Here is a 16,456-nt window from a genome sequence, read left to right as displayed (position 1 = left end):
TATCAGAATTGGCTGCTCCCAGACCCTTATAAAACGATTGGTCATTGATATATATCTAGTTCAGTGCTGGCAGGATGATGGACTAGAATGATAACTTATCTTGTTAGTTTTTGTTACACCATAATTTGTAAATATTTTGAAAATAACTATGCAATATATATGTACAGACTCCTAAAATTGTAATTTATTCTTTGATATATTACGATACAGTGCCTTGGGATAATAAGACTTGGAAATTTAACTCATGTCACTTCTGTAAAGGCTGAATGGAAGTCATAGTATTAAGGGTTTTCACTAGATTGACTATGAAGGTAGCATATGCCTCATGTTTTCAACACTTAACATTTTGGTATATGCCAGACAGTGAATAATCCTGTGTCTCTTTTAGCAGAGATGGTACAGGGGACATGATTCTTGGTCTGTTAATGAAACAATATAGTCTTACTACAAAGCATTTTTTCATTTAAATATCAGTGGAAGATACACACTTTTTCTTTAATCTTTCCTTCAGTAACTATAATGTATGTGGCACAATAAAGCTGTATCATTTAATCTGTCTTATCTTAGTTGGGGGCTTTGAAGGTGGTGTTACTTTCATGATATCAGTACTATATATAAGCTTGCTAAATTCAATAAGAGAAAGTGAAAATAACTCTAGACTTCTTACCCAGGTTGCTGTTCTGTTCTTCAAAGTATTACTAAGGGAAGTTTGGCATAATCTGGGACAGGAAATTGAAACCTGAATACTATTTTAAACAGATAGGGTTAAAGGCCTTTCTTTTACCCAGCACACTTGTTCTTTTATTTGATACTTGAACTCTGAAAATTTTTTGTGACTTTCTAGGGAGAAGGAGGAGCAGCTGACTCGGGTGACAGAGGTACAGAGGCTGCAGGCCCAGCAGGCAGATGCTGCCCTGGAGGAGTTTAAGCGGCAGGTGGAGCTGAACTCAGAAAAAGTCTATGCTGAAATGAAACAGCAGGTGAGAAGGTCACAATGCCAGCCTTTCTGAAACTCTCTGTCTCAGTAGGATAGCATATTCTGATCTTATAATGCCAGAAACATGTTTCACTTGATAGTGCTACATCAAAATCTTTCACAATGTAGTGTCTTTGCTAGCAAGTCAGAGGGGGCTGTTAGCAGTTGATTCATCTTTATAACAAAGCCAGAATTGTCATTGTTATACAGTCATCCACAGTTGTATTACTGATTAGAGCTTTTCCAGAATTCAGAGTAAAACGTGTTAGTTTATATACTTTTAAGGAACAATATCTATACTTTCCCACTTTTTCAACTTGGTCTTTCTGGCTATTCTTTTAGGGACATATAATTCTCCTATTAATGGGAATTTTGCCATAATTTCAATGAGAACAGAGCCAGACTCATTCTGATAGTGGTCAGTGATGCACAAATGACAACAAAAGTCTTTTTCCCACTTGAAATTTACTATTAATAATCACTTGTGCTTAATGTGCTAATCACTTTAAAGAACAAACAAGACTAAGGTTTTGCCCCAAGGGGCTTAGCGATATCCCATGAGTGAGAATAATGAACAATAGAGTGAAAGGGGATGAGAAATAAAGGGAGAAGCAGGTACATGTAGTGACCTACTAATGTGATAAAAATACGGTATCTCAGTCTAGTGCTTTTACCTGATCCATTCTGCCTTGCCAACTTGTTGATTTAATGGGAAAATCCAGTTGTTTCTTATTACAGAATGATGTAGCATGAGACTTATAATGGATTTAGGGGGTAACTGGTGGTGAAGCACCTCAGTGAACCCTACTATAAAATAGATATTGTTTCAGTTTTAAGGCTTTCCCCTTCCATTGAAGAGCACTAGAAATTGTGGAAGATGTCATCTTGTTGCAGTTGCCACTTCTAGCCATCACTAGATCTCTGTAAAATATTCTTTGTGCTTCAAAATTGTTTGGGATAAAAGGAGCTGTATGAATGTATGATGCTATAAGAATCAACATTTTATAACTTCTTAAAGGGATCTCTTCTGCATAATCCATATACAGTATAGAGGGGCTCTTGTGTGATAAAGTGTTTTGTTTACTATATTGTGTCAGTATGAAATTGATTTGGTAAAATGGTGGAAAAGGAGTAAAAATTTTTATAAATATTTACAGATAACTTAAATGAAATGTAGCATAAACATAATTGAGATAAATACTACACAGATGTATGTCTTGTTCAGAAATCATTAACTTTTAAATTCATATTAATGGTGAAATATGAACCAAATATTGGTGAGAAACAAATCAGTAATGCTAGAAATTCCATTGCTTATTTTGTTGAAAAACAAAAAGTTTTCAACGTGGCATGCAAACTATATTTTTAACAGTTGTTCTTGCTATTTTGAAGTGCTGGTTTTGCTTCTTTCTAAACCTTCTGTGTAAAAGCAGCAGAGCTGTAGGGCATCTTCTGTTTCAAAAGTTTTGTACAGAGAGAAGATAATGGAATTCTGAAACAAAAGAGCTCTGAGTCTGTTTTGAAAAGGCAACTTTTCTTTTGCTGTGAGAGCAATAAAACGGGCCCTAAAATTTCTTAGTCACTGTCCTACATTTTTCTTTAATCTGAATCTCTCCTTTAGCTCCTCCAAGATTGCTTAAAATAAATAATAGGTTTACTTCTTCTCTAAGTAAGGAATGTATTTTAATTCTTATTTAAGATATGGTTTCATTGAGCAGAAATATTGCTCATAATGTAATTTTTTTCAAGAAAAGTTGCACAAAATAATCCTGAAAATGTATACATCATGAAGACATTTAATAAGTTTTTTTAATTTCCTTAACCAAGAACTAGGATGCTCCAGGAAATTTAAAAAATATATTTACTGAATTCTATGAAACTGCTGTGTATTTTTTCATTTTCTATGTGCTGAATACCATTCAATTTGTGTGTTAAAGAAAGAAAGAGAAAATGTATTTAAGATAAGCAAACTTTTCTTTGAGTGCTTGCTCATGTCAATTCCATGTTAGGTGTGTGTGCACCCAGTGTGCACAGCTGCCAGAGATTTTTTGCCTTAGTATCTGTCGTGCTGGCTCTGGTGCCCTCTGGAACCCCGTGCTCATGCTGCGGTATATGAGGCGCTGCCAGTCCTGTGCCCCCTCAGTTCCTTCTTTCTGCCAGTGACGGTTGCAGGGGCTGCTTTCTCCCTTGCATTAGCAAAAGCCTTAAATCGTAGTTTGCCTTTGTTTGTTGTATATAGTTCTTGTTAGTTTGTTAGTTAAGTAAGTTAGAATTAGTGGTCCCCCTAAGGACGTCCGCCCCAGGCGAGGCATGCCCTGGTCCCTGGGCTTCAAATTGCGTTCCATGTGTCAGAAGCCCTTTCCACTAAATGACCCTCATGAGGGTTGCCTGAAGTATTTAGGAGAGACACATGTCGGGATCAAGTGTAAAATTGTAAGGCTTTCGACCATGAACCAAAAAAGACAGAGATATCAGCCTTAAAACCCTGTTGATGGGAGAAGCACTCAGACTGGCCTCTGAACCGTCCTGCTCAGAATCAGTGCCGAGCATGTCGGCATCAATGGGCAGTGCCCCACCGGCATTGAGCCCATCGTGGTGCTGGTTGCTTTCTCTGATACTGAAGAAGCAGCAAAAGAAGAGAGTGGACCATGGGTGCTTCTTCATGCCGAACAAAGATAAGAAGATGAGGTTGGGCAAAGGACCCATGTCGGGCCAATATCCTGCAGAGGAGCAGCTGGAGACAACTCTTCCCAAGGTTAAATGCCCATTGAGGAAACCACTCCAGACTCCTGGGAGCAGAAGGAGGCCCCTCCACCTCATGGAGCCATCTACTCCGGAGGCAGCTAGGGACCTTATGGCCCTCCCAGTGCTGCCCACCCTTAGTTCTCTGGTTGGAGCGTCTAAGCTGGTCAAGACACTCACCCGCCGGGGGCAACCGACAATGGGTGCGCCGCAATGGCCAGTTGACCCGTGCTGTTCCCAGGAACCTCGGCACCAGTCGACAACACCCCGGTCTCCAGTTCCGAGGCAGGGTATTCAGTCACATGTCATTGCTCCAGATCATCCCAGTACTGGAGGCTCACCGGAGGCATGGCATCGGTTGCTGGATACCTGACACAGATCCCAGTCCTGCTTCTCAGTGCTGCACTATTCCCTGCCTACACAACACTGCTCTTCCCCTGCATGGCACCTGTGCAGCATGGCTCCAAGGATGCTCACTTGCGGTCACCCTCCCTTCAGTACTGCTCCCCTGAACCCCATTGCAGCAGTCAGGAAGAGGCACCACCATGGTCCCTAAGGGAGGAATCCTCCTCCGCAGATTCTGAAAGGGAGCCTACCCACCACCCTCAAAAGCACAGCTCATCCTCAACACTATATCAACTGGATATACTCTGCAGTTCTCATCAATACCCTCTTCCCACCTCCTTTCCCCATCTCTCTTCAGGGATCCTTCTTATGAGCAACTTCTTGTTCAGGAGGTGGAAACCCTTCTGCAGGTAGGGATGGTGGAGGAAATTCCTCAAGATGAGATGGGAAAAATATTCTATTTCCGATATTCCCTTATCCCAAAGGGGGCCTCAGACCTATCCTAGACCTGCATTGCCTCAACAAGTATCTCAAGAAGTTGAAGTTCTGCATGGTCTCCCTGGCCTCCATATTCCCCTCTTTGGATCCAGGCGACTGGTGTGCCCTATGCCGCTCACGACCTAAAAGAATACTTATTTTCATATATCCTGGCTGCCCACCTCCCAGGTGCCAGGAATGCACTGGCGGATCGCCTCAGCAGATCTTTCCCATCTCGCCATGAGTGGTCTCTACACCCAGCAGTTGCCATCATGATCTCCCAAAAGTAGGGAAATCACAAAGTAGACATATTTGCATCCAGGCAGAACAAGAAGTGCCACCGGTTCTGCTTACTCCATGGGCTTGCCAAGGGCTCTCTATCTGATGCCTTCTTGCTCCCATGCACAAGGGCACTGTTCTGCACCTTCCCACCAATACCCTTGGTTCACAAGGTTATTTTTAAAATCAAGCAGTACAGAGCGACTGTGATTCTGATAGTTCCCATGTGCCTCTAACAGCACTGGTTCAGTACGTTGCTGGTGCTCTCGACAGCTCCCCCATGGAAGCTTCCACTTCAGCCAGACCTCCTCTCCCAGGACCACAGCTGGTTGTTGAACCCAGACCTGACATCCCTTCACTTGATGGTGTGGCTACTGCGTGACTGAAGGCAAAAGAGCAAGCTTGCTCGTTGCAAGTTCATCAGAAAACCTTCCACCAGAGTGACATGCCTGCCCAAATGGAGGAGGTTTTCCTGCTGGGCCATAGACCATAGCCTGTCACCCCCCATTCAGACCTCAATTCAGGACTTATTGGACTACATATTGCACCTCAAGCAACAAGGCCTAGCCCTCTCGTCTCTACAGGACCACTTGGTGGCTGTTTTGGCTTTCCATTCTCCAGTCCAAGATAAATTAGTCTTTTCCCACAACATGGTGATCAGGTTCCTGAAAGGACTGGAGAGGCTTTACCCTTAGGTCAGGGATCCGGTACCACTCTGGGACATGAACTCAGTACTATCAAGACTTACGGGTCCCCCCTTTGAGCTGTTAGCTTCCTGATCTCTCCTGCTCCTCTCCTGGAACGTCTCCTTTCTGGAAGCAGTTACCTTAGTACGAAGGATCTCTGAGATCAAGGCGCTCACATCAGAACCATTCTACACAATGTTCTATAAGAACAAGGTCCATCTGCATCCCCACCTAGCCTTCTTACCAAAGATAGTATCGTAGTTCCACAATAACCAGGACATATTCCTGCCAGTGTTCTTCTTGAAAGTGAGGAATGTAGTTTGCACACTCTAGATGTTAGATGAGCCTTGGCCTTCTGCATCGAAAGGACTAAACCTTTCCACGGGTTGACTCAATTCTTTGTTGTAATAGGAGAATGAAAGGCCTGCCGGTCTCCTCCCAGAGGATTGACTCGTGAATAATCTCTTGCATTAAATTCTGCTATGAGCAGGCTAAGATACCTCCATCAGCAATCATAAGAGCCTATTTTATCAGGGCACAAGCATTGTTGGCAGCTTTCCTGAAGCAGGTGCCTATCCAAGATATCTGCAGAGCTGCTACCTGGTCTTTGGTCAACACCTTCGTGACCATTATACCATCACACAGCAGGCATGAAATAACGCCAGCTTTGGCAGAGCGGTATTTACAAGCAAGCACATCCATGAACGCTGAGCCCACCTCCAGAGATACTGCTTGTGGGTTACCTAACATGGATTCAACATGAGCAAGCACTTGAAGAAGAAAAAATGTTACTAAAGTTTTGTAAATGTTGTTCTTCAAGATGTGTTTCTTCAAGATGTGTTGCTCGTGTATATTCCATGACCCGCCCTCTGTCCCCAACGTCGGAGTTGAAGGCAAGAAGGAACCGAGGGAACACCTCATGTACCGCAGCATGAATGCGGGGCTCCTGAGGGTGCCAGAGCTGACCCTACGGATATTGTTAAGGCGAAAAATCTCATGACAGCAAGCCTCCCAGCCCAGGCCGACAGACGGGACTTGCAGGGTTTGAGTTACCACTTTAAAAATAGCTCTGTGGACAGCACTTTGAAGTTGCTTCTTGTGCGGGAGCTTGGGCTCTGAAGACCATCCCTTTCCTAAGGCTTCAGAGCCTGAGCACCAGCCTCCTGCATGATCTACACAGAGACTTGTTAGTGCAGGAGTGGGGGCCCAAGTCGATCAGCCCTGGCTGGGAGGCTTGTGATTGCGAACTGGTATCTCTGAAATGCAATGCCACCTTGTGACACATTGCATCCCCATGTTCACTCTTCTAGTGTAATGGTGTACTGTTTAATGCAAAGTATGTTGTGTAAGATATTTTTGGAATGCTCATGATGTGCTGAACATTCTGGTTATAGTAGTATGTTTGTCACAATGTCATGTGTATCGTTATGAGGCTTCGCTATGTAATGTTCCCAAAGATGTGTCTCATGGCTTGAGTCAGATCTAGGCAAAACTCTAAGGAAGTGGAGGGCCATTCACGCTTCACTAAGATTTGTATAGAACAACCCAGCTCAGCCATTCCAAGAACAAAGGACCAGTCCAGACATCAACAAGCGAGTCCACAAAGAGCCACAGTGTCTCAGGACGTGGAGAAAACCATACACGGATACTATTTGTCACTTGACCCAGAAGGGGGAGTGGGAGTGAGGATCTGGGGGGCGGGGGCTGGGCGGGGCGAAGGAACATGTTTAATGGAGGGACATCTTGGCAGCTAGCTCTCTCTTCCACTCTCATCTACGAACAACATCAAGCAACTGAAGTGTTGACCACAGGGGGAGGGCCTGGCTGGAGGCAGACCAGCCAGCCTGTGGTGAGAATCATCTAAGACTATAAGGTTGCTGAAAGTGTTATTAGGAATGTGATTTGCTTTTTATTGACCTTTGATCAAATCTGACCTGCTTTTCTCTGATTTATAATCGCTTAAACTCTTTCAGTACTTAATAAATTTGTTTGTTTTATCTAAAGAAGAGCGTGTGGTTTAAGGTGTGTCGCGACTCTGTTTAGAGTGACAAAGCTAGTGCATATCAATTTCTTTGTTAAATTAACGAACTAATTATAAGTTTGCAGTGTTCAGTGGGCAGCACTGAACATTGTAAAACACAAGTTCCTAGGATTGCATCTGGGACTGGAGGTGTTTGCTGGGAGTCATTCTATTGCATAATCCCATGAGTGACTGGCCAGAAGCACTCAGTCACTGAGTTGAGAGCAGCTTGCTTGCTGGAGGCCATGCATGAACTGCCCAGGAGTGGAGGTTCACACAGCAGAGCAGAGTGAGATGGGCTCCAAGAATGAGGGATTGGGGTGACACGGCAATACACCAGTCCAGATTGCAGAGGGGACTGTCACACACCTCTTACTCTGATGTGCTCAAGCAGCACAATCTACCCCTGGGTTCCTAACATAGATCACTGTGGGATTAATTATACCAAATTTACTCAAGTTGCTTACTTCCTTTGTTTTCAGTGGGGCTCCTTCAGAGTAAGATACTACCTAATATGACAGGTGTGGCAGAATTAGGCTCTATATGTTCATCCTTGAAATCTGGAAAACTCCAATGTTAATTAATTGTACATTCCTTTTTGACAGAGAAAAACAATATATGCTTTGTCTTTATTAAGCATATAACACAATTTTCTGTATAGACCATTGTTTTTCAGCTGGCACATCAAACCATGTTGTAAATGATTATAAATTGTAGCATTTAGTACATGCCTTCCAAGCACAGTTATCAAGCAGTTCGGAATATAGGGCCTGTTCCTGAGAGGTGCTGAACACTTCAACTCCCATTGACTTCAGTGAGGCCTACAGGTGATCAGGACCTCTTGGGGGCAGGTTCATAAAAAGCAAATGATAATGTAAGATATTGTAGGAAACTAAGCTATAGTGACTAAGCTTCAAGTAAATACTTCAATACTGAAGCTCTCTTTGCACCCATCCTTTCTCATTTCCCGTCCAAACATGCACCAAATTCTCAAATAAGCTGCATATGTTCTTCCGAATACAAAACAATATAATATTGGAGCAAATGCCATTTCTTTCTTCTAGTTGGATAGAGCATAGAATGACCTACCGACATCATAAAGTGGAATCTTTAGTAACTATAGCAACACTGTACTCTGAACTTCACTGCAAATATTAAACTTCTGAAATCCGCTTTTCATTGTAATGTTAATTAAGGAAGTAACAAATGGAGTGGGGTCTGGCATTTTCAGTTAGTATAATCAATATTTGGTTTATTTATCCATGTAATTTATGACTTTGCGATATTACTTGCCATCTGCTTCTTATTTTTCAATAAACTCATGGTTATTAAGTCATCTGATGTCCATTAGATGGGTGATTGAAACAATTTCAACTTTAAGCTCTGTTTTGTTTTGTTTTTTCCTGATCTAGGTGGCTGTTCTGTGACAAAACTTCATTTATTGGTGTTTTTTTTGTGTATAAATATAACTGATATTTCCATACATGGTGCTTCGAGTGTTAGCCAGTTGGTTTTAATAGCATACACTGCATGCTACATCAAAGACAAAGGGAGAAAAATCAGACTGGTTTATAGAAGTCTAGATTAAAAGCACTGTATACACATCACTCACAAAAGAGAAGTATTTACGAAGCCAAATAGTAACTGCCAAAAATGAATAAACAGAATATGTGACAATATTTTGGCACTAGTATTTGTTGGGCTTGGCAAATGAGAATCAGAAAACCTCATTGCATTTATGACAAATATGCATACTTTATGCTAGAGATTAAATAACAAACAATTTTTATCTGAGAGTTTATATATTTATTTATTTGTATTAATTTTCTGTCATTTTACGTTTTAGAACATTTTCACTATTAAAAAGATTATTCTGTTAATATTTTGGACTTTATTTTGCTTTAGTTTTTCATTTTTGTGAAGTATAGTTGGGGAAAACTAAGGGGCCTCCCTTTCTTTGATATATGAGATGGAGGAATGATGTGCTACAAGGATGGATCTAAATTGGACTGGAAAGAGAGAGAAGGTGATGATAGCAATGAAGGTCCCTTTTTTAAGAGTTTATTTGAGGGGGCATCTGGTATAGCAGATGAACTTGCAGCAGGAACTGAATTCCTGATAACTATACTCCCCTTCTTTCTTCTGCCCCTTTTAGGGAGATACTGCTACTTAGGTGGGACCTAGATCTAAAAGGAATAGGTGGGTAAGAAGTGAGGTGTCGTACTGTATGTACATAAGCCCTTGGAAATGTGACACAGAGCTGACAGTTGTGCTATTGATACAGAAGCATTTGTTAATTGGGTTGTGAAATTGCTTCCTTGATACCTGGATCAGTGTGACTCGATATTCATGGACAATGACTGTTTTCAAGGAACTTTACTTAAAGCCAAATAATTCTCCTTTAAGTTACTTTACTGATTTATTATAAATGTGTAGTCTGTGCATCCAACTCAGTGCATTACTTCTCCTAAATTTCCACAAGCAGTATATTTTAAAATAAAATCTGTTTTTGTCATGTATATATAATATTCAGTTGATTTTTGTGGGATGTTACAACTATTGAATGAAAAATAAGACCTTGAATGCTGATCAGAGAGAGGTATGATATAGGTGATATATTTGTGTAACTAACTGATTGTCAACGTACTGATGTGTTCAGTTCTACTCCTTACAAATGGGGATTTTTTATTATATTATTATTGACAGTTATCTTCAGATCTTTAATGATTAGCCATCATCTATCAAAAATATGTCAAAATGTGTTTGAAGCTATACATTTAAAAAAAATAAGCTTTTCCTTTGTTTATGTTGTAGATGGAAAAGGTGAAATCAGATCTAAGCAGATCAAAATCTCTCCGTGAAAAGCAGTCCAAAGAATTCTCATGGCAGTTGGAAGAACTCAAGCAAAGATATGAGCAACAGGTCAGTCGGTCATTTTAATTTGGTGAGACAAGGTGGGTGAGGTAATATTTTTTTATTGGACCAACTGGTGTTGGTGAAAGAGAGAAACATTCGAGCTCCAAAAAGCTGAAGCATGTGTGTTTCTCTCACAAAAAGAAGTTGGTCCAATAAAAGATATTATCTCACCAACCTTGTCTCTCTAATATTCTTGGACCAACATTGCTACAACACTACTGCAGACATTTGTATTTGGTGGTATTTGTCTTTCTCAGTGAAGGTCAGTTCCAATGTCCAGGCTAGTCTTGATCTGACTTGCTCATTATGTTGGCGTTCTTTCCTTTCTGTCAAAGCTGGCTGCTCTGTTTCCAAAGCCATGCATGAAATATGAAAGCTTTTTGTTTCCTCTTCATTTACTTTGCTATCTCTAGGCACCTGATGATTTCCTAAAGGATTCCCAGCGTACAAAAATTAAAAAATGCCTTTATAAAAAATAAAATGGTTTTATTGCCCCTGTCTATTTTTTCTCTTATTTAAAAAGTAGATAGTTTAGTTTTAGTCTATTCTTGTTTTTAATATTGTTCCCATTCTTTTTGGCACAAACTATGTTTTTTAAAAAGGTTCTTACTTAAGTGGCTTTGATAGAATATCATTTTAAAGATGTAATAAGCCTTTCCAGTGCTTAATTTTGATAGGCAGTTTCAATAGCTCTCTGGCTTACAGCATGCAATAGCTTGCTTCTGCTTATTGTAGGAAGTTTTTTATTTATGTTCCTTTGCCTTTCACATCTACTGTGAGCCTTCAGTAATACCTTTTGGGGGTTGAGAGGATTGAGCCATCTTATGGGCTGTAGCAGCATTTTTATCTTCTTATAAGGGACTTATTTCTCCTTTACAGCAAAGATATGGTCACTCCATAACCTGCAGGTAATCTATTATCTAGATTTTTGGGCTAATATAAGTTGGTACGTCCATGTGGGAAACGTAGATTCTGTTTCCTGCACAGGTTTGTCTCTCCAGGCTGCTATGAGCAGGAAGTATTGCAGAGGCAATGCATTCAGTCTTATGATATTTGGGCTGCCTTACTATATCCAGAAGGGTCTCTGGGTTGAGCAATTAAGGAATGGGATAGCTTTACTAGATCCTGAAAAAGGGTCCCGTCCAGAGCTTGGATGGAAAAATAATGCTTGTGATATCTCATCTAGACAATGGCTTGATGTCTAGTTGGCAGCCGGTAACAAGCGGAGTGCCCCAAGGGTTGCTACTGGAGCCGATTTTGTTCAACATCTTCATTAATGGTCTGGAAGTTGGGGTGGACTGCACCCTCACCAAGTTTTCAGACGACACTAAGATGGGGGGAATGGTAGATACGCTGGAGGGCAGGGATAGGATACAGAGTGACCTAGACAAATTAGAGGATTGGGCCAGAAGAAAGCTGATGAGGTTCAACAAGAACAAGTGCAGAGTTCTGCACCTAGGATGGAAGAATCCCAGGCACTGCTACAGACTGGGAACCAACAGCTAAAAAGCCAAACAAAATCCCAAAGTTCTGTTTCCCAGTTGACTAGATTTCATTATTGATTAGCGTGAAGAAGATTATTTTTACTACTTCAAGTCTATAAGACAAGATAGTACAATAGAATCTCAGAGTTATGAACACGTCGGGAATGGAGGTTGTTCGTAACTCTGAAATGTTCATAATTCTGAACAAAACGTTATGGTTGTTCTTTCAAAAGTTTACAACTGAACATTGATTTAATACAGCTTTGAAACTTTACTATTCAGAAGAAAAATGCTGCTTTCCCTTTTTTTAGTAGTTTACCTTTAATACAGTAATGTACTGTATTTGCTTGTGTGTGTGTGTGTGTGTGTGTGTGTGTTTGTGTGTGTGCGTGCGCGCGTGCGTCTGCTTTTGCCTGATTGTGTATTTCTGGTTCGAAATGAGGTGTGTGGTTGACTGGTCAGTTCATAATTCTGGTGTTCGTAACTCTGAGATTCTACTGTATGTCATAAAAATGGGAGGGTGTGTTATACCAAGTTACCTGAAGTCTGTGATCACTTTTTGTCTTTAGTGAGTTGCAGTTTAGTGGTTGATGAAGTGCTCTCTGGGGTAATATGTATGTTTTTTGAACTAATCCTGCATTACTGAGCATGATGGTTTCTTCAAGTCAGAGTGCTATGCTCAGCAGTAAGTATTTAATGGACTGGGTCCTTTGTTTATAAGCACCTGGGGATGGAAAGTGATATTTAAATACCAAATCATAAGACCATTAATCTTTTAAATAGGTTGGCAGAAAGAACAGCAATCTTCTACAGTGGTACCCCATTTTTTACTATTTTCATTATTTAGTCTAACACTGGCTGTGGACATCTTGGTGAAAGGCAACATTAATTTCCATAGTAGTAATATTGGAGTCCAATTTCAGAAACAGCAGACCAGAGTTTATCCTGCTTTAATACTGGTTTAGCAATCTGATCATTAAATAATAATTTACTAATTTAAATTGTTCTTTAGATTCCATCTTAAAGCTCATATTAAAATGGGGGAAATAGTTCACAATCCCATACATTGAATTTGCATAGTGCTAGTATTACTAAATTGATTTCAATGAAATGGTTCAGAAATGCCAAAGATACTTGAAAAAACTTATTTTGAAATGAATATTTTGGGCCAGAATTTCTGTTCATCCACAGTTCTGCTCATCACAGGAATAGAGTAGGGGCCAAAGGTGACTTAATCCACTTTGTTGTTTCTCTGCGACTTTGCAGTCTTTCCAAGGGGCCTGCCTGGCCCCTAGTATAAATTAGAGAAGTGTGAGGTCTAACTGCTCTAACTTAAGCTCAGCTGGAACAGCCCCATAGGCTGTTCCACAGCCAAGAATAATTATGCTCTCTTCTCCCTGGCACACTCCTTACATCAGATGTGGTTGCTACAGGTGTTTGATTCAGATCCTTTCCAGTAGGTCTGGTCAGCCAGGCCATTAATATTCTTTGGAGCTGGTTCCAGCAGTTATAAAAACCTCTTTACACCATCAGAGTAACATAAAGGAGCTGGAGTGAAATTTTCTTTGCATTTTAAATGTGGGGATACATGCTTCTTAGCATGTGGCCTTTCAGAATATTGTGCTTAACAAAATTGGTGCAGTTTTCCTTTACATTTCCTTCCTGTCAGTTTAGTGTTATGTGCCTGATGGACTCTGCCATATGTAATTCTCCAGATTCCCAATGTGCAATGTTCTTAAAAGTTTCAAGGAAAATATGCATTTAATGTTCACACAGATTGTGTTTCCATAATTTTAAGAATGTAATCTATAGTACTGTATGCTAATCTGCAGTTTGCAAAAAATTAAACTGATGCTACCACATTACTCTTACTTGATACCAGTCATCATTTTTTCTCTTGATGTACACGGTTGGAAATACCACAGGCATAAATATGCTTCACTGACAAATCCTTGACTGTTTTTGTCATACTTCAAAGGAAAACAGCAATTCCTAAAAAAGTCATGGTTTGAAAAATCAGTGAGCAATTTTTTTTCAAGTACCTTGATGCTTCCAAGGGCTTTTGGACACTGGGTTACAAAAGCAAAAAGTAAAGTTAACAGAAGAAAAACTTACAAGAAGTAAGTGCAGTATTTAAAACTATTTTCTCTGTTAATCTTTTAAATGACTTTCTGTAACAATGCTGGTATTGGAATACACACCAAGTTGAATATTATCTGCTAATAGGAGGTCTTGTGTTGTGCTGGTTTCATTTTGTTTTGGCTAGCTGCTACTTTTGTTATATTAAAAGAACATCTAAATTTTGTGTGACATCACTGAAACCTAAAGAGAGAATATTAAGCATTGAGCTACTAGAACATCAGTAGAATTTTCAAAGGTATTTTTTTTATCCCCACTAGCTTTTTCTGTTATCTCTATACAAATTTCACTTAAATATCCTTTAAAACCATGCAAACATGAAAAAATGGTGGCCTCTACCACAGACAGTGACAGTTTGTCATTGGATACTATATTTTTTTGTGTGTGTTGTCCTTTCCAGTAATAATACAGGGTTACTTCAGTATCATGGCAGGAAGTCTGTTCTTTCAGACCCTTTAAAATTTCTTTTTAATGGTGCCAACTTTTCACTCATCTTGTGTTACTCTTTATTTAGAGTCAGGGAAGATTCTGTACCATTTTTCAAAGCAGCCTTCTCTTTGCCTTGTTTTATTAGACATATTTCTGTTGTCATTTGTTTAGGGATTTATAGCTGTATTTCAAAATGTTAATCAACATTTTGATTGTTTAATTGATCAATAAGATACAACAGGTAGTTCTTTTCTGCATGATTATACCATGCTTCAAGTCACGTAAGAAGGTAATAGGCCCAAGTCTGAATAACTTAAGTATCTGAGAAATGTAATAATTGCTTTGAAATGTTGTGCCTTAACTGTCTGATTGCTATTATGAAATGGAATTTATACATTAAAGGAAAAAAAAATAGACCTGTAGATATACTTGAAACTGATAGGTGTGGTCAATGATTGTGGTATCCGTATACAGCCTATGAGAAAGCTTACAACTATGCAGAATTTTAAATAATTGTATTACTATGGTATGGTGCCAAATCCTACAGTCCTCATTCAAGTAGAACTTTTATTAACTTCAGATTTGTTTGAGTACAGTCTGTAAGATTTTGACTGTCTAGCAACTTGAGCACACAGGGGCCTGGTCTTGCAACCTTCCCTTAAATGAGTAGTTGTCCTTACTTCGACAAGTAATCCCATTGATTATTGATTTCAAGGGGCTAGTACTATGAGTGAGGATTACACAAATGAGTAAAGACGACTGGATCTGCCTCTTACTGAAGCTTGAGGCTGAAAGCCGTTTTCCTGCATATGGGATATTGCCTGGAATTTACGTACTCTGGAGTTTTACATTTTGTTTGCAAAAGAAAGGTTTCTAATTTTGTGATGATTAATTCTCTTTTTTGTTTGGAATATAATTTGTACTCATAAAAAAATTCCTGCACATGTTTTATTTAATTTTTAATTCATTTTAATTTACTTAAAATTAATTAAGAATTTAGGAGAAATCCTAGATCCTGTAACGTTTGGTGTCAGCCACACATCATTCTTGATTTCAGCTTCAGCTGATTCATAGTGTCACTCTCTTTTGAAGTATCAGCTGAGGTAACTCTCAGTAGAGAGAAATTGGTGGGTTTTTAAGAAATATACTTTAGCTGAGCTTTGTTCTACTTACAGCTCATGGATTTGAAAGAATACTAATGCACCACCTCCCCCCGGTTCCTATCTGCTGGGAGTAGCTGTCATGCATACTTCAAAGGCAGTGGACACCACAGAGAAGACCACAGCCTTTCCTGCCTTTGAAATGGTTGCAGTGTCTATGGTCAGGCTTCAAGGCACCTTCAGCACAGGAAAGAAGCTTTTAAAAAAAACCAAAACAAAAACTAGAATTAAAGCATATTGAACTACCTATTAATTGTCTTTGCGGAAAGCACCTTCAGTGGATCGATTGAGCAGCAGTGAAGACCTGCTCAATTGATCCGGAAGTCGATTCAATTAAACCACCTCCTCAAAAGGTGTAGCACTGTGTTGATGGGAACACATTTTCCAATGCCGCTAAAGGGAGGTTAGAAAGTTGATGGGAGTTACGCAAGCTACTCTGTGTAGCTTGCATCAACTGCTGCCGAATTTCCCAGTAAGTGTGTACTAAGCCACAGATACTTGAAAGCAGACATGCCCAAACTTTACAACAGCAAGGGCTATATAACTAACTTGCCACAAAACTTGAGGACCATGCCTAACCTTCGTAACATTTGGCAAAAAACAGATGCAATGTAAAATTAGCTCATACTTTTATCTTTATTGATAGTTTTTAAATTACATTGCTTCACTGTCTCTTCATTTAAAAAATCATTCCCCCCCCCCCTTTTTTTTTTTACCCCAGGAACTTACACTACCCTTCTTTCTCTCTTCAAGAGATTTCTCTCAATACGAATAATAATAAAAAAGTTTCGAAAGGGTAAAAA

At 39.8% G+C, this 16,456-nt stretch overlaps 1 protein-coding gene across 6 annotated transcripts in view; it reads left to right on the top strand.

The window, feature by feature from the left end:
* Positions 1 to 16,456, top strand: part of CEP112 (centrosomal protein 112) — a 284,681-nt gene that overhangs the window by 123,807 nt on the left and 144,418 nt on the right. For all 6 annotated transcript variants that reach the window (XR_010919549.1, XM_067547323.1, XM_067547324.1 and 3 more), the window contains 2 exons: positions 845 to 980; positions 10,340 to 10,447. Coding sequence is in view for 5 of the 6 variants with exons in the window: in XM_067547323.1 (XP_067403424.1) it covers positions 845 to 980; positions 10,340 to 10,447 (244 nt within the window). In the remaining variant the exon portion in view is untranslated. The remainder of the gene's footprint in view (positions 1 to 844; positions 981 to 10,339; positions 10,448 to 16,456) is intronic.

Source organism: Emydura macquarii, unplaced genomic scaffold, assembly GCF_026122565.2.
Source record: "Emydura macquarii macquarii isolate MOO-44397 ecotype Brisbane River unplaced genomic scaffold, CSIRO-AGI_Emac_v2 contig_1230, whole genome shotgun sequence".
In the NCBI taxonomy this organism is placed as follows: Eukaryota; Metazoa; Chordata; order Testudines; family Chelidae; genus Emydura; species Emydura macquarii.
The sequence above is the reverse complement of the archived record's forward strand: the minus strand, read 5'-3'. Positions and strand labels throughout refer to the sequence as shown.